Source organism: Uranotaenia lowii, chromosome 3 (genome assembly GCF_029784155.1).
Source record: "Uranotaenia lowii strain MFRU-FL chromosome 3, ASM2978415v1, whole genome shotgun sequence".
NCBI classification, from domain to species: domain Eukaryota; kingdom Metazoa; phylum Arthropoda; class Insecta; order Diptera; family Culicidae; genus Uranotaenia; species Uranotaenia lowii.
Genome location: NC_073693.1, coordinates 345,509,974 through 345,534,034, shown reverse-complemented (window position 1 = coordinate 345,534,034; position 24,061 = coordinate 345,509,974). Strand labels below are relative to the sequence as shown.

The 24,061-nt window shown below is 35.6% G+C and overlaps 1 protein-coding gene across 3 annotated transcripts in view; it reads right to left on the bottom strand.

Moving 5' to 3' along the window:
• The window catches only part of LOC129751947 (UDP-glucosyltransferase 2), a 184,376-nt gene that overhangs the window by 14,388 nt on the left and 145,927 nt on the right, over positions 1–24,061 (bottom strand). For all 3 annotated transcript variants that reach the window (XM_055747739.1, XM_055747737.1, XM_055747738.1), the window contains 2 exons: positions 9,804–10,468; positions 9,617–9,739 (listed from right to left, as the gene is read on the bottom strand). In XM_055747739.1, the coding sequence (XP_055603714.1) occupies positions 9,617–9,739; positions 9,804–10,468 (788 nt within the window). The remainder of the gene's footprint in view (positions 1–9,616; positions 9,740–9,803; positions 10,469–24,061) is intronic.

Here is a 24,061-nt window from a genome sequence, read left to right as displayed (position 1 = left end):
CTGGCTTAGAAGACTTGAACGCTATCCTCTAGGCCACGGTCGGCGGCTGAACTTGTACCAGTAATAGAGCTCTAGTGAAGTCCAAATTTATTTAAAAAAAATATAATCGATAATGAAATCCACCGTTTTCAGCGTATCATTTGAAAAACTTTACTAACTCACTTCTGCATCATAAAATGTCAAGACACGGGTTTGGCGGGTGGTCATCCAATTTGATCTCATTGCTCTAAATCACAGGTATTATGAAAAAAAATGCTGAACTAGAGAGGAAATCAAAACTTTTCTAATATATGTAATTTCTATATAAACATTTTTCGATATCCTTTGATAAAACTTCAATCTACGAATTTATTATTTCCCATGTGATAAAATTTTTATTTGAAGTCAAAAGTCACAAAATTATTGACTTATGAGCTCATGTAGGATTCTCTCATTGTAAATGTATTTAATGCAAGAACATTGTGTTGAAAAGAAGAACATTTTGAGATATCTTCAAATTATCTATTTTTCCTGAACTTCTTCAAATAATGGTTAGCGCAAGGTAAACACAGCGAAATCTAAATGATTTTCATTAGCAACTTTACGTTCAGAGATTTGGACGTTTGAGATCATTTTTTAAAATCATTGTTATCAATTTTAAACTTATTTAAAAATTTGATATTTTAGTATTATTCTGATATTTTTATCTGAATAGTGAACCCGGAATATCGTGTGTGTTACTCTGACGCTTATTTTTAATTTTTAATTTTGGTCAAAGAGTTTTATCTCTAAATTTGAAGTTTATTTTGAATTCAAATTATTATTTTTGGAACCCTACTTTAACTTATTTGCTCTTGAATTTCAAGTTCTTATCCAAGATTTTTAACTATATTAAATCTGGAATGAATGAATTGAAATTTTAGCCCTTTATTTCGAATAGTAAGAAATTTGCAACAGAGATGTATGAATAAAGTGAAAAGTTGTTATTTTTCTTGATGGACACATTATTTCCATTTTTTAAAATTCATTTTTCAGATATTATTGAAAAATCATGAAATGAAGAATCAATTTCTGATAGAAAAAGGCAACAAAATTAACACTTTTCAAGATTCAAAAAATTTAAAAATTGATTTTGACGGGTTTTGGTATGTTGAATTCAAATATGCAATTAATTTCATTCTACCAGCTCTTATTTTTAAAAAACGAACACACACATACAGGATCTAAGTGAAACTTCATGTCTCTTTGAAGAGATCAAAATTTGACTTAAGACTAAAGCATACATCTTTCAAGGATATAATGGCTAGCTTCTTACTAATGCTAAAACCACCAACCCATAGAAAGAGTATTATGTATGCCGTCACCGAGATTCGATCTAATGACATTTGACATGGAAGACTGAAACGCTATCCACTAAGGCACGGTTGGCGGCTAAAGCTAGCATTGGAAAAAACGTTAAAAATCATTTGATAAATTTTTACACTATAAAATAATGTAAAATGTTACAAATAAATTTAAAATAAAGAAATGGTTCACTTTCTCGATGATTTCATTCAAGTAAATTTGACTTCTGAGAAAAGGTAACCTAAGTGTTCTTTTTTCCAGTTCTATCACGGATAAAAAAGTCTACTAGTTGTTATAAAAACTCGTATCGTTGCCTCTTCCATGTCAATGATTTTCCTTTCAACGTACTTTTTTACTTGATCAACATCGATACCTACGAACAAATCAGCGTTGCTGTAAAGTTGTTTTGGCTATCGAGGATTTCTCATCTGCTCATCGCTAATATGGCTAACATATGGCGGATTTGGCTATTTTATTCAGATCAACTTAAAGATTCTAAAATTTAGTTTAAGAATGTCACAAAAACAGAAGATAGTGGAAGTTATTTTTTAGCAAACACACATCAGAAAGCGAAAATGTAAGTTAAATTTCTTGTGTGTTTATTTGTTCTACTAAAAGTTGTATTTAGTTTCAGATTCATCCGCTTGGACATATCTGTTGCAGCGCGCATACTTTGATCTTGGTAGGCCGCGGCATAGGGAAATAACAAAATCTCCTAAAATGTCTCCAAATCAATTTTATCATGTAAGTCATTCGATATTTTTTGAATATTTATAATGTTCTCTCGATAGAAAAAAAAACAATTTTTTTCTTAACGATTGTTTTTTAAAATTTTGTTTCAGGGTCAGGGTGGCGTTTTCCGAGCAAGCCTCAAAAATTATCCTTCTGGAAACGGTGGAGCAGCAGCATCAATTAAGTTTAGTGTATTATTGGTTTGAATAAAAAAGACATGCCCCTTGTAGTATATGATTCAATAAAAAACACGTGCCTTTTAAAAAATAAAAAGGAAAAACAATGCAGTTAAATGCTCAAACTAATTTTAATTAACATTTTAATCTACAATTTCCGAAGTTCATGGGGAGCAGTACTACAGTTAAAACAGCCATACGAACGATTGACTTAAAATTCCTGTTGGATTCTCGAAGCTGATGAGATCGCTAAATCAGCCATTGATCCATTTGTGGCAACGTATAATTAGATGGTTGGCTTGATTGAATTTTCGGGTCAGAACCAAACAATCATATTTATGTTCATGTAGACGCGTAATATCGCTGATAAATCTATATATTTTTCTCCGTGATAAAAAATCAGTAATTTGACGAAATATCAAAGAACTTTTAAACCAAAATTCAACTAGCATATTTTAAAGCAAAACGTATTGCAGTCTTGAACAAATTCGAGATCAAATGAAAACGTTAATATTAAAATCATAAAAACTACTTTTTGTGATGTCAGAAATAAATGTATTTTTTTCAATTAAATTTTCTTAAAATTGTAGAATTTGATATTTTTTTCTGAAGCATTGTGTCTCTGAAACTAGAAAACCTTGTCAAAATCTTTATCATTTATTGAATAAAGGTTACTAAAATAATTCAAATCAGGTTTTTGTTTTTGTGTAGGTTTATTAGCAAATCAGCTAACAGCTTTCTATTTTTATTATATTCTCTGATTGATTTTTTGACATGTTGGCGAATTATGATATTCAAAGTAGATAGGTTGATAGGTGGAAAGATCAGAGAAATAGAAGAAATAGAATAATTGAATTTTTGGGGGCTTTGGGAAGCCTGGGGCGTTGGGTGGTAATTGGAAACATAACGATATCTTTTTGGGTGAATATTGAGCCTTGAACCACACACATAAATTTATTACAAAACTTCTAGAAGTAAATTTCTTCAACAATATCATTTACTTAGCGGGGGTGGTGAATTCAGAAATTCGACAAAATGGGCACGGCGAGTAAAAAAAAGTTTGAATACCATTGTTTTTGAAAATTTAAATTTTATTAAGAAAAAGAATGAGGTTTTGAGATGGTTTCTGCCAAAATCGGGACTTACGATAAGAAGTGTGCAAATACTGTTGATTGCTGAAAAGCTTGTGTACCATTGAATGGATTTTGCGTTAAATGTTAAATATCCAGTTTACAGAAAGTCTGTTTCGAGGTATCAAACCAAACTAAGAAAGCTATTAGTGCCTTTTAGTACTCAATAAACACTTAATTTAGGTACCGTAAAACGGGGTAAGATTGATCACTTTTTTTCAATATTTCTCGATTATTTTTTCTGTTAAGGGAATGTGGCATGTTTCATAATTTCAAAACCAGTACTGGACTCCTATGGACGTAAAACATGGTTGCAGAAATTTATTAGACTACTTTGAACTTGATTTAAAAATCGATTTCGTCTTTGTTTAGAATTCGATACTTTGGGGTAACATTGACCTGATTCTATTTTGAACTTTTTAACGAGTTTTTTTTTATCATAACGAAACAAAACACCTTCATAATAATTACAAATGCTAGTAATTGATAAACTAAAGCAGTACGTGTGTTAAGGCCAAACAATAATTAAAATCGAAAGATGAACCATGATGCTGCATAAATCAAGGGGCTAAACTTTTTAAATTACCGTAAACTGGGGGAACTTTGATCACTTTTTTCATTCATTTTAGAATATTTTGGAAGGGGTTGCTTTTTCGTAATACCAAAAAGCTTTAAAACCCTTACTGAGGTGAGGAGTTTTAAACATGATCATGTATTGCAGTAAATTCAAACGACATTTGTGGTCATAATTAAATGTTTGTTACAAAACCGGATTTCGAGTTTCGGGGTAACTTTGATAACTATGGTTTTTACGTATCTCAACATCTTTAAATTTATTGTATTGATGCCACTAAGCACAGAAGGCTCAAAACATTTATAACAGTAATTTTTGTTTGGAATCAATTGAATTTTTCAATGTTTTCTTTCAAAAACAAATAAACTCGAAAGATGGACAATGCTCCTGCATATATTTAGGGGCAAAAATTATAAACATTTTTCAATATTTTTTGGCCTCGAAAATAAATCAAATTTTACCTTCATGCAATTCCCTAAGTCCTCGTACTGTTCCCACGTCCTTTTTTTCTTCAAACTTTACCATTTGATAGAGTTTTTAGCTATTTTTCCTATACATGCTTTTTTATGGAAGTTACCGTTTTTTTTAATATCCATAAATTATCATCAAATGACAATAAAAATAACACTTAAACTTAACCAAAACCAAGAAAAATAGTTTAAATTTCACATTAAACAACCCATTTGCTTCTTAAGGCTTAAATTTGATCAGGAGAGATGTTTGTTTGTGAGCCTTCAAAACAACAGATATTTTAAGATTTTAAAATTATATTGTAAGTTTTATAAAAAATCTCCTAATAAAAACCAAATTTGGTTTATTTGTAATTTAATTTACAGGCTTTCAATCGTAGTAAACAGTTTTCAGATATTTTAACTTTATACTTAGTTAATGATGATTATCTGCAAAAATTTTAGGTTGATCAAAGTTACCCCAGTTTACGGTACTTTCAAATTTTAACAACCAAAATATGAAATTTTGACTCCATTCAATTCTCTAGGCCCCCGAAATATTTTTGATAGGGTTTCAAGCCTATTTTCCTAGCCTGGCTTACTCTTGGAAAACGTCCTTATTTTTTTAAATATCAAAAATATACCACAATAAACAAAAACTACACCAAAACTTTTAATTTACTAAGGAAAAAAGTTGAACTGTTACATAAATCAACCTGCTGCTTCTAAACGCTTTGATTTCATCAGGAAGGGTGTTTGTTTGCGAACCTTTGAAAAAAATAGATATTTCAAGATTTTGAAATAACATTTTTACTTACATTTGAAATTTTCAAAAACAAACCAAGTTTTTCCAATTTTCAAACTCAGCATGTAGGTTTTTAAACGTAGAAAAAAGTTGTGAGATATGTTTACTTTAGACTTAGTTATTGATGACTATGTGGAAAATTTTTGGGTCAATCAAAGCTACCCCGGTGATCAATGTTACCCCATTTTACAGTAACCTAAATAGTAGGCAATGCGCAGTGCGTATTACGCAGAACAGCAAATTACCTACTCAAAAGATTCGTACATTTGAAATGATACAAGTAATTGAAATTGAAATTTAGGAAAGGTTAAATGATTTAAAGATGAGGATGAATAAATCAACTGGTTTAAAATCCCATAAAAAATTTAAGAAAATTTAATAATTGCTTTGAAAAAATCATATAATTTGTAACAAATTTGGAGGAATTTTCGTAAATTTCTTGTTTTTAACGTGTGTAAATCAATTCGGCTTACTCTTTTCAAAAAAGATCTCAACTTACTCTTTTTGGCGTTGAAGGATATGGTAATCAATAGCTGGTTAGAGTATTGAAACTGGGTTGATTTTAAATGAACATCTTTTTGAAATTTTGAACATCGTCCATAATGAATTAAGAAATACGGCTACAAACATTTAATAAAATCTAACTTTTGGTATCACAAGTATCTAACTTAATTTTTAGATTATTTTGTAAGGTGTGATCGAATATTGACTTTCTCACTATGAGTTAAAGAATTTTTGTCTGATAATTTTTCACATGAGTTTTGTAAATGTTTTAGTAAAACTACATAGTTTCAAGAACCGAATCCTTAAAAGTCGCAGTTATGAGCTATTTCATACTCTACATAATTGAAGGAGAGCGAACATTTAATTTACTTTGCTATGTATGCTCCGAATGATTGCATAAGTACAGGCAATTTTGATAACTTCACAATTCATCTAATAGGCATTCGCGAAAAAATGTGATCAATTATGTGTTGCTATCATGCTTGATAGCCAAATTTAGCTGTTCATTTGGGTAAGGTAGAACACATCCAAAATAAGAGTAAAATATCAAAACACGGTTAGCAAAGTAATCAAAAAAATTTCTTGTATCGAGACCCGAATTTTATTCCATTTTGCTGCCGTTTTTCTAAAAAATATTGAAAGTATAATAATGCCAAATTTTGCTATTATTGAAAAATATTTGATGTCCTATATGAGCATTATTGTGCTCTCCAAGCTATCGGAAAATGAGGTGTAGTTGGGGTCTCAGGTTTAGCAAAATTTGATATCATTTGCTGAAGTTTTGCTATAATTTTGCCATAAAAGTCTGCTCGGGTAGTGCTGTTTTAACCTGTATTGCGAACCTGCTAAATTTAGCCAGAAAATGATCGAATTTATGTTCTAAGTGTCCTGTCATTATGATCAGTGATAGAAGTATCATTTTATTTTTTATTTAATCTCTTGAATATTTTTTGTCCATATCGCACTTGCAAATATTCAAGCGCTACCGAAATATTTGGATTTGCATTGGTGTTGTTTTCAACCTTTAACCTTTAAACAACACCAATCCAAATCCAAATATTTCGGTAGCGCTTGAATATTTCAAGTGCGGTATTGACAAAAAATATTCTAGAGATCAAAAGAAATCAGCCTATGGTACTTTTATCACTGATCATAATGACAGAACACTTAGAATATAAATTCGATCATTTTCTGGCTAATTTTTTTCGTCAAATTTAGCAGGATCGCAATGCCGACGGTAGGTGGCGAACCTACCATTTCTCCGATACTAATGCCCTGTAAGAAAAATGTGCCCGATTTTATCGTCTGAATTGCCTATTTTTTTCGAAAGTTGGGTAAAACTTTCTAACTGGAGAAGAATTTCTTCAAATCAATCGATGCGCGCTCTGGAATCGATATTGCGTACTGTTGGAAAAATTATCCAACAAACGAAATCGAGTGTCCAGTCAGTATGGTCAGTGCTTTTAATAAGATATTTCAGTGTATGTGTGAGATATTAATCAAAGTATGCGAAAAAATTGCAAAAAATATTTTTTAAAGTAGGTTTTTGTAAATCGCTAGACGATTGACTTCTTTATTAAGTTATTCAGACTTAACTTCGTTATTAAGTTTTTAGCTGTTTAACAGGGGTTTGTCTTTTGGCATTGAATAACAATAAATTTAATTGACATCACTGCACAAGCATTGCATGAAAAGTAGTCATGCAATACTACGTTAGGCACCCAGCAGTGATGTCAATTGAATTTATTGTTATTCAATGCCAAAAGACAAACCCCTGTTAAACAGCTTATAACTTTTTTGTCTAAAAAGATACGATGTTATGGTTTTGGACAAAGCTGTTCAGCGTAAAATTTCCTTTGAAGAATTTATAAATTGGCGCAAAAACCATAAGCAGACTCGATTTCACAGTAGATACAAAAATGATGTTGATTTTTCAGTACAAAATACTCAATTTTCCCATACAAATTTTAAATTTCAAATTTACTCATGCAAACGTTACTTAAAAATTCTGCAAAAAAAACATGAAAACGTTTTTAACCAGAACGAAACTTTTTAGACCTCGGGGTTGGATAAATTTAAAGATGACCCCAAATCGACTCAGTCTATTGCAGCAATTAATTTGAAATATGAACATACTTCTTGTTATTTGTAGTGATTGAAGAGAAATATGCAACATTTTTTGCTTTTCTTTCACTCACTCCTGCCTAAACACCCCCATTTTCAACGATACCATTCTTAGAAATTTTATATTTTCTTTATCTACTGAAATGAAGTTTTTTCATACTCCAGGCGCGTACATGGCTCTTAAAAATCTGCAAAGTTGCAATCAAATGTGTAGGTAATGTTGATAGTTGAAAATTGAGTTAAAATATTCAAAAAATAAAAAGCGAGCAAATATTAATTCTTATCATAACAACTTGGCAAAGTTTCGAGGTTATGGCTGAGGCCAACCAGCCATCAATACAATCGACCGTATAAACCCTTATAGAGTACTTTTTAACTACCTATTTAGCTCGTTTTTCAATAATATGAAAACGATAAACATAGTAAATAATCCCAAATCAAAACTTTGAAATGACTGACTAAGCCTGCAAAGCTGACTTGGTCAATCATGGGCCAAATTTGTTGCAATAATGAATACAAAGCTTCCGAAATTTCGAAAATTCAAACGACCCATATTTATTTATATTTTATGTGAGCAAAGCTAGTATTTAGTAAATTCGAATTTAAATAAAAAATACTTGTCATTGCCTTTGCCAGCATTACACGTAGAAATGATTATTTATTTATGAAGGCTTTGACCTTTTTTTTGCTACTTGGTAAAAAAAAACCTTATACCCTCCAGTACCAATTAATTGATTGTTTACCTACATATTGTGCTCATTTATCGAAGCTTATAAAAAATGGTCTGCCCGTCAATTTAATTGAGTTGCGTTTGATGCACCACAACTATTGAAGGCAAGCTGACGGAATTCAAAACGATGAAAAGCCAGATTTAAATCAAAACGATTCATCGATTGTGATTTTTTTACTTTCATTGAGATTATTAATTTAAAAAATTACGAACGAGGGCATGATTATTTTCAACATTTTTTTTTTAGTTTTGATTCAGTGTATGTTCTAAATACGATTAGAAAACCCACATGAATAATGAAATTTTAGTACAAACGGGATAGTATTGGAAATTTTGAAAAAAAAAATGCAAATGAAAACTCTGGAAATTTTGATAATCAGACAGATATACCTTGCCAATTGGAGAAAAAAAACAGCTCTCAGGAGCAACTTCTAACTACTTTCAAAAGCTGTTTCCCATTGCTTTCTGATCTCATCTGTACTTTAGTTTGAAACAATTTTCTTGGAATTTTCCCAATCAAGGTGTAGCATTTTCAGCAAACGAATGCATGTTCCCAAAATGATTGATGTAGCCGGATGAAAAATTTTTCGGATTATTTCTGCTGGTAGCAAATTACCAGCTGGACGAGAAAGCAGTAGCTGCCGGAAGCAGAGATTTCCATTTTCATCTGGGCCCTCAAGGGAGGCTGGCAGCAGACAAGAAGAATTATCAATTCGGATAGGATGAGGTGGTTTTTATTCATTCTCAACCCAAACGCAGTCGGATTTGGAAATTCTACTGGCGGAAGCTTCCAAGTTGTAGGTTTTATTGGTTTTATATTTCATCAAGGACCTGAAGAACATATCTGTTTTGCGGAATTGTTCAATCTTAAAAAAAATCACCCTGAAAGCTTTTGCTTTTTTCTTGTAGAAGATTAAACAAATGAATGTTGAAGTAAAATTTAATTATGTAGATGGATTTAGTACATCTCTTCTATGAATGCGTGGTTAGATGAGTAATTTTCATTTCTTAAGAAAGTTAATTTAAATTCATATTTTGGCTTTGGTATGAAATTTTAGGAAAAAAATACCTTAAATTCCTCGCCGGCGTCTGCAAATGATAGGCTCCATTATGCCTCAGCACGTATTCGGTCCAATAGATGGCCGTCTCCAGGGGCGTCGATCTTTGGTCCTTCAACAACAACTGCCTTCGTCTAAAATACATTGAAACACATTTTAAACATTTAACCCTTTTCGAAAGTCAACATAAACACTCACTTGGCTTCGTTTCGGAACTTTGGATCGTGAATCACCCTATGGATGGCCCTCACCAACTGCTCACTGGTAAGCGTCTCCAGATCCAGCTGGAGCGCATAGCCGTCGGTTTCGGCCTTGGCTGCGTTGGCGTCGTGATCGCAGAACACCGGCATCGTCACGACCGGAACTCCGTGATACACGGTCTCGAACATACTCAGCAGGCCACCGTGCGTTACGAAGGCCCGCAACTTCCGGTGGCCCAGGATGTCCTGCTGAGGAAGCCATCGGCCCAATCTCACATTCGAGGGCAGATCCATCAACATCGAGGCGTTAGCTTCGTACTTCCACAATACCCGATAGGGTAGTCGTGAGAAAGTTTGAACCAACAAGTGCCTTAGATGGTCAGGCATGTTGGCTGCTTTTACAGAGGAACCCATTGAGACGTAGATGAAGCCGGACTCACCGGCACCGGCTATGAACTCTTCCAGATCCTTCGGAAGAGGGCCAGCCGGTTTGCAGTGAATGCAGGCTATTTCGGCGATGTTCGGTAGGATCGGTCGAGGATAGGTGACCGTAGCGTGGCCATTCTGCAGGATGAAGCTCACGTTACGCGAAAGGTCCCACACGTGCGGGATGTCGTTGCCCAGGTGACGTCGGACGATCGCTTGTAGAAGAGTTATGCTGGGCTAGAAGAAAAAGAATGAAAATGAGAATTTAATAGCTGATTGCGGTCTTAACGTTCGAGCAGAAACTTGGTTTTCATTTAACAAAAGTTCAAAAATCTTACGGCTCATTTTAAAACTTCAAATTGTTGATTGTTTCATCTTTAAATTCATTACTTTTGATCTTTCCTTCTAAGGTTACATTTGATCAGAAATTATGCCCTCGATCAGTTTGGGTATGACAGAATGAAATACTTCCCCATAATCATTTTCAGTAGGCAGTTTTGAACCATTTTTATGGATCGGTACAATCCGGAATCCTCCTAATTTCGGAAACAGACCTTTACGGATAAGCTGAGTAGTGAATTTTTGAGAGCTGTATCAAGGCGCTTGAACATTTTTCAAGAAACAAATTTCAAATTCCATCGGGTCCACTACCTTTGGATTCATCGAACAGCAAAAATGTCCATCGAATATCCGTATTCGATATTCTTAGCTCAGGAATGGTTTCTGTCGCGGTTTATAATCCTGTACGTACCACTTCATAATTTGACTGATGACATTTCAGTAATATTAGCCCCGCCATATTATAATGGTTGACAGTACTATTTATTTATGATTTGACAAGATTCGATATCGTGACCATTGAAAAGTGCAGTAGTTCAGGGCCAGCATTCAGCGAGACAAAATAAATGACGTAGAATCTATAAGATTTAGACATAACGTAAACTGGGGGAACTTTGATCACTTTTTTAATTCATTTTTCAATATTTTGGAAGTGGTTGCTTTTTCGTAATACCTACCTAAAAACTTTAAAACCCTTACTGAGTTGAAGAGTATTGAAAATGTTCATAGATTGCAGTAAATTCAAACGACATTGGTGGTTATGATTTAATGTTTGTTACAAAACCAGATTTTGAGTTTCGGGGTAACTTTGATCACTACGGTTTTTAGGTATCTCAACATCTTCAAATTTTTTGTTTTGATGGCATTAAGCACAGAAGGCTTAAAAATCGATAACAGTAATTTTTTGTTTGGACTCAATTGAATTTTTCAACTTTTCTTTCAAAAACAAATAAACTCGAAAGATGGATAATGTTGCTGCATACATTTAGGGGCAAAAATTATAAACATTTCTCAATATTTTTTGGCCTAAAAACAAATAAAATTTTACCTTCACTCAATTCCCTAAGTCCTCGTACTGTTCCCATGTTCTTTTTTTCTTCAAACTTAATCATTTGATAGGATTTGTTCAGGATCGCCCCTGATTGCAGGATCGATAGCATCAGACCTTTCTTCGATAATGAAAAACCGCAGACATTCTTAAAAACATAACAAATAATGGACTGTATTTTTACCAAACTTAGAACTACAATACAATTTTTATGACGTTATACAACCACAAACTCTTGTGTGTCAAGGATTTAAGTTGAACAACGACTTTAAAAAATTGTTTGAAGAGTTTGACGCACGTGATAGAAACTACAAGGTTTGCTTTTATTTTTTATAGTTTTCATATAAAATCATTGGAAACGTAACAACAAAATCGGAATTCTGGTAACTATTCAACGACTTTTCTCAATTGTGTAACCGTTTGGATCCAAATCGTTGGATATTTTTGCTAATTTTTCACTTTTTCGAGTTGTATGGTTTCATGATTTCATTCATGTTTTGCCTTTCTTTCAGAAAGGTATAGTTATCGGTCGATTTGGGAGATCATTAATTATGGGTCTTAGATATATCTTTATAGGTACCTATCGAATCAGCTCGTCGAGTTCAGATGATGTCTGTGTATTTGTGTGTATTGGTGTGATTTTTTGTAAACTTTTTTTGCACGTTTTTGCGAAACTAGGCAGTACAATAAAAATGATTTTTATCTTAAAAAAATTGACTTTATTTCTTCTTCGTCCTATAAAAGAAAGAAAAAAAAACAAAATAGTTTGAAAATTAAATTTTCATGGTAATTATCATCAAATCATCACTCCAAAAAACGTGTCAATTTGGCTTGCTAGCCACAACCAGCAATCACTAATTAAGATGATCGAAAACATGGCGCGAAAAGCGCTGGGTACGCATTCACTCCGTGTAATTCCCCTTAAGGAAAGCAGAGGGCGCCACCGATCGAACGTCATGCTTACTTTTTTTGACAAATAGATGTCAGTTACACAACACAGCAAAAAATTTCTAAAAGTACACGGAATCTAAAACACGAGTGATCTATTTTTTCTTGAGTGTAATAACAAAAAGATGTAATTTTAAACTTCTTTCGATGTAATATTAGTCTATTTTCCAAAATTGAACAGAAATAAACTGTTTTGATTTAATTTTACACTGCATCATGCAAAAATCAACCGGTCAATGAAATTTATATCACAAACAGTGTAAAATTATATCTGTTTGATTTAAAATTGAATGCAAATATTTAAATTGTGCCTTTTTTTATTTTAAATTAGATTGCGCGTCGGGCACAAAGTGAACAAATCGAAAAATTATTCGGAAACGAGTCATTCAAAGGCGTAGCTACAGGAGCACTTTAAGAGTCTTTAAAGTACTAAGTTTATGAGACGTGAAATGAAGAATATGGTTGAAACTGATTAGTTTTCTCTCCATTACAGCAAGGTCAGTTTTTTCGCAGCGTCTGATATCCGGCCAGTGATTATCCGGAGAAACTTTTGTCAGAACAATTCAAGTGATGATTTATTATGATTTCCGGAACCATTCGAGGATGCTGATCATGCTGATTCGAAAAACATCCCCGTGCAGGGAATCATCGGATGCAACAACAATTCCAGCCTGAAGCTTTCCGAATTGTGTTTTTTATGTTCAGTTTTGGCAATAAATGTGAATTAAAAATAATACATGCGGCGTATTTATTCAAGACAAAAGCAGAAAACCTTAATATGTAGAAAAAATATCAATATTTACGATAATAAATTTTAAAATTTACGTCCCTGTGTATTTTTACACGACGGCTTTTGTGATCCAATCTCGTGCATTGATTTCGATCTAAATTTACACGCCTCAAAAATTACATCCTCGAAAAAAATACACCGTGATAGAATTTTACATCAAAATCGATGTTCCGTTTAGTGATGCGCGAGCGCTCAAGAGCCGCTCATTTGAACCGGTTCTTCAAAAAGAACGAACGATCCGTGGCTCTTAAAAAAAGAGCCGCGGTTCAAAAATGAACCGTGACCCGCCGCTCAACACCGATTGAAATATTTAACCGCTACAATATGCAAGAGCGGAAAGTGGAGAGCCGTCCGTTCTTCGAATCAAACGAGTCACGGTTCGTTCGTTCTTTCCAAAAGAGCCGGTTCAAATAAACAGCTCTTGGTTTCTCTCCCATCACCAAACAAGCAACACAAACTGAAGAGCGGAGAACAGCAGAAATCCGTTCGTTCGCTCTCCCAAACCAAAAGAACCGAAGTGGGTGGTGGGTGGTTAAAAAAGAGCTACAGGACGGCTCGAAAAAAAACCGAACAGAGCATCCGAGCCGAGCCGTTTATTTGATCAAATTGAACGGCTCTCCATACTCCGCTCTTGCCGTTCAGATTGTGAACCAGAGTTGAGCGAGTCGCGGTTCTTTTTTGAGCGGTTCTTTTTTGAGCCGTTCTTTTTCGAGCCGTTCTTTTTCGAGCCGTTTTTCGACTCTTTTTTGAACCACCACCCACCAGCACGGTTCCTTTGGTTCGAGAGAACGATCGATCGGCTTTCTGCTGTTCTTCGCTCCTCAGTCTATGTTAACCTGTGATTTGATGGGCGAAGAACCAAAAGCTGCTAATTTGAAGCAAAAGCAGGTCAACACACAGAATAGGGATGCGCTGGATTCTTTGATTTTTCAGCCATATCTCGTGTTCCGTATTCGTATTCGTATACAAAATTAACAAAATTCAGACACTCGAAAAATGTGAGCCTATAATGTAATTTTAACTTTAATTTGGATAATGTGAGAAAGCTGCTAAAGTGTGCTAGAGATAAATGAACGAAAATTGAGGACTCCAGCGGACATGTTTCTGTGTAATTGAACATGTTTTTTTTATAACATTAAACATTAATCCCGAGTTTATATTCGTAGTAGAAGTTTAATACGTAATGTTGCTTTGAATTTAGCACTTTTAAAAAAAGTTATTTATACACCCATAGAAGAGGTTGCAAAAATCCAATGCCTATTTAGCAGATCTCTGTGCCGAACATGCGCTGAAATGTGCACTGTGCCGAAGATGGTGTGTTTGAAAAACCGTAACTGGCATAAGGACTCGGCTCCCAACCAAAATTATACATGACCACTACATTCAAGCGAAACAAGAAAAACATTTTATAGCATTTCCTTCCTATTGGATAATTCATCCCAGAAAAAAAGAAAATAAAAATATAAACAACAGCACCCGTAGGGAGAGTCGAACTCAAATCACCAATTATATCGTCTTGCAAGTCCGACATCCTAACCAGTGTGCTATTTGAGCTTCATGAAGGACGAGGGATATTTGTCATAGGCTTTCTGCCACCGAACAATCACAAAAAAATCGCACAACGGTGGCTTCCCGGCGTTTGGCCGCCTTTCAAGGTAGTCCTTTGTCTTGCGATGGTAACGGGAAAGGGAACGGGAGTGAAGGCAAAGGGAATTGAATGAGAACTGTGCTTTGCTTACTGCCTGCTATTACATACACACGCTACATATAAACAGCTGCTAAAGCCGGGCAGCTTGGCCGGTGTGGTTGTTTGCCGGTGAATTGAAGCAATGTTTTTGTTGTTGCTTTTGCTACATACACACGCACAGCTTACCCGTGGTTGTTTGCCCATGGATTGAATTGAAGCAATGTTTTTTTTGTTGCTTTTACTGCATACACACGCACAGCTTGGCCGTGGTTGTTTGCCGGTAGATTGAAGGGATTGAATTAGAAGGATGTTTTTGTTGTTGCTTTTGCTACATTCACACGCACAGTGCTCGGTTCGCTGGCTGCCTGGTGTTGGCCGGTATTTATTTCCATCCTTCTTCGTCTTGTGATGCGATAGGGAGGGACGTGAAAGCGTTTTTATTTTGTTTCTTTCAGACATACGCAATTCGGTTAACTTGGGAGATTAATGCCGGCGGGAGCAAATCGAATCAGCACCGGTCGCGTTATCTTCTTGTACCAATGATGCTATGTAATTGACTACACACCATTGGCACAGAGGCTGAATTTTGGGTGTATGAAAATTATGATATTTTTTGTTGTTGAAATGTGCTGCCATTTTACGCAGTTCTAGTCAATTGTTTTTTTTTTTTGTCAAAATCACGTTAGATGTATTCTTCACCGCATATCATGTGATGTGATTCCAAACAATACTTATTATAGTATGAAATTTCACGATTTTTTTTTGCTTCAAATGTGTTTTTTTTTTAACATAGTTCCAAATAACATTCTGTTTTTTTATATCTGTTACCTGAAATCCATTTTATTATCAACTATGAATTAGTCACTGTCTACCGCCCAGTTAAGCGGTTTTTCAACTTCAAACATGTGTAACAACAAAACAATTACAGATTTTTATTCAGTTTCTTTCCAATACATCTCAAAATAAAGTGAAATGCGAATAATATTTACTTTTCAAAATAACTAGCTAAACCCTTCAATAGATAACAACACTAATCAAAATCCAAAAATCTCGAAAATGCGTGGATATTTTTGAGTGATCGCCAAAAACTATTCTCTAGATTAAAAGAAATTATCCCATGGTATTTTTATTACGATAATTTAATGTATGTGTGAGATATCGAACAAAATATGTGAAAAAATGGCAAAATTTTTATTTATTCATTATTTTGAAAAAAGTAGTTTTTGGAAAATCGCTGTTTTTCCTTCAGATTTGCAAATTCTAACAAAGTTTTTAATCTAAATCAATCACAAACACCTTCGAGTACCCAATAACCAAGGTTTTGAAAATGAAAGCAAAACCGTATCGAAATGAACTTAGAATTTCAAAAATTATTTTTCAACTTTGATGGGCTACAACTTTTATAATTCTCAAAATAGCGGCTTCAAACCAGCTGAGTTTTGTTATTCGATTTCAAAATGTTATTATTTCACTGAATCAATAACTGCACTGCCGTGTTACGCCGAAGTGACGCATAAACCATTTCTTTTTTGCCAATAAAAGCGATTTTCCTCTTTATTCGTTTATCTGGGACTTTTCATAAAATGTGATCTGTAGTATTTATGCAAAGATTGATGACAAATGTAGCCTTCTGAAACGCAGCTCTTCATTTTGCGTAAAATTCGTACAAATCCTTCAAATGGTTATGCGTCAATTCGGCGTATAAACGTTTGTTTTGAATCGACGATTCTCCGTCGGAGTGGCATTTATCCTTAGTCTTGTCGTGCAATTGGAACAAATTTCTGTTAAAATGGTCAGTGCATTGAATCTTCTAAATTGTACTCGAGTGAGGAGAAAATTTGAGTGATGCCATCGGAGAAACTTCTCAGGGTATGTATTTTTTTGTATGGGAGAGTGGGGAATCATGGGCCACTTTTTTTCGATGTTCCATAACTTCTTTATTATAAAAGATAAAATGAAAATAAAAAATGGTTTGGTTTTCTACATTTTCAATGTATCATTAGGTATTTTTTTAAGTTTTTTAATAAGTTATTTTTCCCAAATTCTGACTGTTTGAAAAAAAGCAATATTTTTTGGATTTTGAAAAATGGTGGGGAAATGTGGGCCACCAAATCCAAATTGACCAAATAACATGCAAAGTTCATGAGTTGACCCAAAACTGTGATTTCCCAAATCATTTTGTTATTTTTAAGCAATTTCAGATGATGAAATAAAAAAGAGAGCTGTGTATGATCGCATGGATTCCAAAACCTGGCTCGCGAACGTTTTGGCAAAATTTTTTATATAGGATGGACAAAATATTTTTCATTACTCTTCATTTGGCATAAGAAAACTTTGCAGATAGGTAAAACGTATTTTATGTTCTGAATGTGTATATAAACATAAAAATAAAGGTGATTTAAGATGTGTGGCCCACGATTCCCCACAAGCTATGATTTGCAAATTGGTTGCGTTTGTGTGACTTATTGAAGTTTCATCAAAAATTCCTTTCCCACGTGAAAGATCATGACAAAACTAAGATCATAAGCGTATGGGCTTATTTTTGTTCTGCACTTTAGGTTCCCCATCGATGAAATTAGCAGGTGTTTTTTTAATTATGTAAGTAAATTTTTCTAACTTTTTTTAGCTTGATAAATAAAAGAAGCATATGATGCGTATTTCAGTCAACAACATATAGGAATACATGCTCACTCAAAGCCACGACGATGAAAGTTGGTTTGAGATTTTTATCTCAACACACATCTGAGATATTAAAAGTGGCCCACGTTTCCCCATGGCCCACGATACCCCACTCTCCCCTACATTAAAAACAATTTCCAATCGTTAATAAAACTCGAGTGTACAGCTTTAAAAAATAAATAATACTGTTGATTTCACCACAAAAACAATTTTTTTGTAATGAAAAAATACGGTGAAATTTATGAAAAATAAGTTTCATTGTACAAATGTTTAATAATTTCTCAAGTTTTTAAATTAATGTGGATGTTGACATTCGCTTCCAAATTTTATTTACCAAACAGCCTCGACAACTTCTTTGTTTGAAACCCTTTTTTCTTAGGAAGGGGAGGAGGGGGTCTTCTCTATGCTATTTTATCAGATTTTCATGTTAAAATAAGATTTTATTTCAAATCTGAGGAATGTCGTTTGAAAATTGTACGGGTTATTGAAATTGTTCTGTATCACTTTGTTCAGTCCACCAAGCGGACTGAAGAATGGGAGAAACCGAGAGAATGGAAAAAACCCGACGCCCAAGTAGCGAGAGCTATAAAAGCAAGCGGTCGCGTCTCCGCGGGGCAAGTTTTAATCCAACCGTCGAGCGAGCAACATCATCGTGGGAGAGCCGAGAGCGGCTCAGAAAGAGAGCCAGCCAGCAGTGGGCTGCATTAAGGCCATCAGAAGGAAGCAGCAGTCAGCGTTGCTCGTCTTATACAACAATAATAAATTAGTGAAAGTATACAAGTGTAAATAGTTCAAGAGAAAATAAAGATGAAACAATGCCAGCAGTAAATCTTTAGTGTTCTCTTTGCTCCGCCTGACTCTTGCTCCGATGCCATAATCATTCGGCTCTTTTCAGAACCCCACCTAAGAAAGAGTTTGTCGTCGCGGCCTTGGCCTCCAGGTACAGTCTGAGGACTTGCCTCCACCGATGAGACAACAACTGAGGTTGTCTGGGAGAGACTCACTTCCACGAGGGGAATGAGTCCCATCGGTGGTTGTTTTCCAAGCGCCGCCCCACGTCCACTAAAGGTTGTTCATGGCCCAATACACTTTCAAAAACGTATGGACGCACTTCGTGGTATAAATCGCCCTTTTGGCGATTCGTTTTTCTCGATTTTCTCAAAAACTGTTTGATATTTTTTAGATTTGTTGAAAGCATTTGAAAGCTCATAGGAAAACGCACAAAATAGCGCCAAAAAGTCAAAATCAAAAAAGGGATATGCGTCACTTCGTCATATCATTTAAAAAGAGTCATGCATTAAAGAGTTAACTGGCGGATGTTTAACGGGCCCTACTTCCGCCCTATTTTTGGAATTTGAGAGGATGCATTTTGTGAAATGATTATGACAACATGATGATTTTTTGATTCCTGATTACATGTGCCTTTTTTTTTTAATTTTCCAAGATTAGTTCGAAGATGTTATTGAATCAAATACCTGTTTCTGACCTCTGATACTGAATGTTGGATTTAATAATGATTTATCTCGCGAAAAACCATATAAATAAAATAAAATAAATGAAAAATAAGATTTTCTTTTCATTTTGTGAACGAAAGTGTGCAATTCTCCCAGGGAATCCATTCTTCCTTTTACAATTGAGCTAAATAATTTGTTCGGTATTCGGTATAAAGTTTGAGGCAATTTTATGTTTCTGACTGTAGATCCAAAACTAGTTTGGGGTATGTCAAGAATTTCACAGTTCATCCCTAAAACTACGTATTTCCCTTAGGGAACATTTCCAGTGCTCATGATTTTTCCTATAACCACCTCATGAGTCGAAAATTGTTCTCAACCGGACAGTCACTGACCGAAAGCTCAGTACATAGATACGTAACCAATCAAATTTACCAGCACGCGATGTTTGGGGCTGATTGCGATTACCATTAGGGGTTAGTTGTCAATAAGTGCTCTAATCGGAGGATTCAGATCTGACTGCCAGCTATGACTGAGAGAGAGAGAGAGAGAGAGATAAACCTTCGAAAAAAATATGAACGATGATAGTCATAATCCATGTGCTCGATCGGGTCAATCGGTTGTCCATTTCCATTTCGAGGGAGGGTGGGGACCTTCCGTGAACAAAGTTACACTTATTGAAGCATACTTGAACTTTGAAACAAATTTGACCATTATGTCAAATTATTATCGGTTTCCCTAACCTTACGTAATATATCGAAGCCCCCCCAAAACCGCGATTCATAAATGGACAATTTTCTAGACCACGGCTTTCCAGATTGTTGATCATATCAATTTGATTTTCTCGCATCGGCACATCGAGGCGCACTCTGTAGTAGTTGGTAGAAGGTAGGTAATTATTTTGTTTCAACTTGGCCGTATCGCTAATTTACTCTGTCAGTCAGGCAAAGAGAAGTGAGGGGGCAGCGAATTGAATTTGATTTGGGAAAGTTTGAATGTCACTTTCAGCTTGTGGGGGGTGGTTAGTTGAGTTTGGAATCGGAAAGAGGGGTGTTTTAATGAGGTCTATTCTGACATACACCGGTTATTTATGGAAGAATATTATAATTCAGGTGCGCGTTCGGTTAAGGTTTGCTAAAATTGTGGTTTTCTGATGCTCGCTCGCAGCTTTGAAGCTGTTTGGAAAATTTATACAAACATATTTCGCACAAGCTAGTCGAGCGAAATGAAACGTAATCAAAAGGCTCGATTTGGCCCGCGAATGGCTTCAAGGGCGATTAGGTAATCATAGCTAGAACAACTTGTACCCAATCATTCAACACACATTTTGTGCCTGCTCTGCGGTCGGTGGTTTTGATAAGAGAGTTCTAGAGTTACCGATATGCGATTTAATTTTGTCACCGTGCGTAGCGATTTGCGTCAGAGGCAATTTGAAGTTTTTTGAACCACTCTGGAGTTGAATGTTGGGCATAAATAGTTTTCAAAAAACTTTATTATTTTGAAACGTTCAGAGACCAAAATAGTCGAATTGATTTTCAATACAAAATAAAGAATAATAATTTTCTAGAAGAACGACAGTCCGATTTGAAATCTTAAAAATAATTTTAAAAAATCAATTTTATCCTCATATTGTTTTGATTCTGCAATGACAGCTCCCAAGCTATTCTAACAATTACCTAGACTTTCACTCGGCACATTGCTCCAGTTATTATCTCAAATCTTTTTTTATTTTTACTTTTTATTTTTAAGCTATCTTCTCAATTTACTTTGATTTCAAGACATTGTGTCCGAGTCAGTAATCCTATCGACTGAGTCGAATTGGGGTCATTTTTAAATTTCTCAAACCCTGGGGTCTTAAAAGCTTCGTTTTGGTCCAAAACTCATCCATGATTTTTTGCAGAATTTTTAAGTAACGTTTACATGAGTAAATTTGAACTTTTAGGTTTGTATGGGAAAATTGAATATTTTGTACTGAAAAATCAACATCATTTTTGTTTCTTCTGTGGAACCGAGCCTGCTAATGGTTTTTGTGCCAATTTATAAATTTCTTCAAGGAAATTTTCCGCTGAACAATTTTGTTGAATATCATAACTTCGTATCTTTTTAGATAAAAAAGTTATTAGCTGTTTAACAGGTGTATGTCTTTTTGGATTGATGAATCATGAATTCAATTGACACCACTGCTTGTGCCCCACGAAGTATGGCATGAAAAGTGGTCTTGCAATACTTCGCTAGGCACCCAGCAGTGGTGTCAATTGAATTTCTTGTTTATCAATGACAAAAAACATACACCTGTTAAAGAGCTAATAACTTTTTTGTCTAAAAAGATACGAAGTTATGATATCCAACAAAGTTGTTCGGCGGAAAATTTCCTGAAAGAAATTTATAAATTGGCACGAAAACCATCAGAGGGATCGGTTTCACAGAAGAAACAAAAATGATGTTGATTTTTCAGTACAAAATATTCAATTTTCCCATACAAACCTAAAAGTTCAAATTTACTCATGTAAACGTTACTTAAAAATTCTGCAAAAAATCATGGATGAGTTTTGGACCAAAACGAAGCATTAAAGGCCCCAGGGTTTGAGAAATTCAAAAATGACCCCAAATCGACTCAGTCTAATACAACACTGTTCACTCTCATCCTAGGCTGTCTTCTCAACTCGCTTGGTAATAAATTTTATGAGATATCAGTGGTCCTCAACACCAAATTGTAGTTTCAAGTAATCTTCTAAACTCGCTTGGAATTGGTACCATCCGTGTTGTATATTTATCTGATTTCCCAACACACTCGACTTGCATAATCGTATTTTCCTATCTAAAGTTCACTTTTCAAACTGCTTCATTATGACTTGGTAGAAATTCCGAAATTATTCTCATCATACGCTTTCAGATTTCAAGATATTCTCTAAATTCCCTTGAAATTTAAAGCAATCTGATCAAACCGTTCTCTCGACACGCTTCATTTTTTTTTTAATCTCAACTTATCTGTTCTTGCAACTAGCTTATTGGTGTTTTCCATTCGTTTCAAGCTGTTCTCTCAACCCGCTTGATCAACAAGCTGTCGTCTCCACTCGCTTATTGGTATTTTCAATTCATTTCAAGCTGTCCTCTCAACTTGCTTGAATATTTCACATTCTTAAAGTGTTTTAAGCTGTCCTCTCAACCCGCTTGATCATCAAGCTGTCCTCTCAACTCGCTTATTGGTGTTTTCAATTTATTTCAAGCTGTCCTCTCAATACGCATGATCACCAACCTGTACTCGCATCTCGTTTATTGGTATTTTCCATTTATTTCAAGCTGTCCTCTCAACTTGCTTGAATATTTCACATTCAAAAAGTGTTTTCAATTTATTTCAAGCTGTTCTCTAATCCCGTTTGATTACTAAGCTGTCCTCTCATTTCGCTTATTGGTAATTTTGATTTTTCTAGCTGTCCTCTCAACTCGCTTATTGGTGTTTTCAATTTACTTCAAGCTGTCTTCTCAACCCGCTTGATCAACGAGCTATCCTCGCAACTGGCTTATTGATGTTTTCATTTGTTTCAAGTGTCCTCTCAACCCGCTTGAATATTTTACACTCACGAAGTGTTTTCTATTTTATCAACCGTCGATTCCGTCACTTTCACAAATGCGGCAGAACTTCGGCGCGCTCACTGGTTCGGCGGCGTCGCTGTTCGGTTCAAGGTTGCCAGTAGTGCCAACATCGCCTCCGCCCGTAACTCTAGTGCAGGGTCCTTCGCATGACTGGATTTACCACTAATCTCCAACACCGCAAGCTTGTTCACTGAACGACGCAGCTCCTTCCCATTCGCCAAACGCACCACAGCTCTGCGAATAACTTCGTCTCGTCCACGGATGATCTGCTGAACCACGCCTCGCACCCAGGTCTTCCTGCTGATACTATCGGCGATGTACACCTAGTCACCTTCCGCTATCGATTGGCTGTCGGCGTGCCACTTCGTTGGTTGATCGATACAGGGCACGTACTTCTTGACCCAGCGTTGCCACAGGATGTCCGCTAGCTGGAGTGCTCGTTCATACTGGTCCCGCAAAGCTTCAGCAGTATTGGCCGTTTCCTCTACCTGATGATGTTCCGCGGACGAAAAACTTCGGAGAAAGTGGTTTGGCTTTAAAGGTTCCACCTCCGATGACACTTGAGGAATGTACGTGAGCGGTCGACAGTTGATCATTTCCGCAGCTTTGGCCAACACAGTCAGCAGCACTTCGTCGGTTAGCCGTCGGCCTACGTCCAAAGCCTTCATCGCCTCCTTGGTTGATCTTACGAGCCTCTCCTAGATCCCTGCCATATGAGGGGCTGAGGAAGAGTTGAAGTTCCAGTGTGTCCGAATTGTAGTGAACCTATCAGCACAAGCGGTATCGATTTGCAGTCCCAGCTTTCCGTACTCCTTGCTCACAGCCTAGAAATGGGTCCCATTGTCCGCGAAGAACTCAAAAGGTTTGCCGCAAATGCCGGTCAATCTCTCGAAGGCCATGATGCAAGGTTTATCTGCTCAGACTATGGACCACCTCCATGTGCACGGCTCTGGTAGTAAACACGTCATCAGCGCCACCCATCGTTTTTCTGATCGCCTCTCAACAGTGACGATGATTGGGCCGAAATAGTCTATGCCGACAAAACTAAATGGACGCAGCCCAGGAGTGAGTCGTTGATCAGGTAGGGGGCCCTGTTTCACTGCTGCCCTCAAGTGTGGAATGTAGAACTATTGCAAAACTTCGTTGACGACTGTTTCACCGTTAGCATGGCCGAATTGTTTGTAGTAGAACTGCAAGAGCATCGATGTGACATCATACTCCCGGGGAAGAACTGTCGGGTACCGCATCTCGAATGGTAGAAGATCGGCGTAAGCACTCCTACCCTCCAGACGGA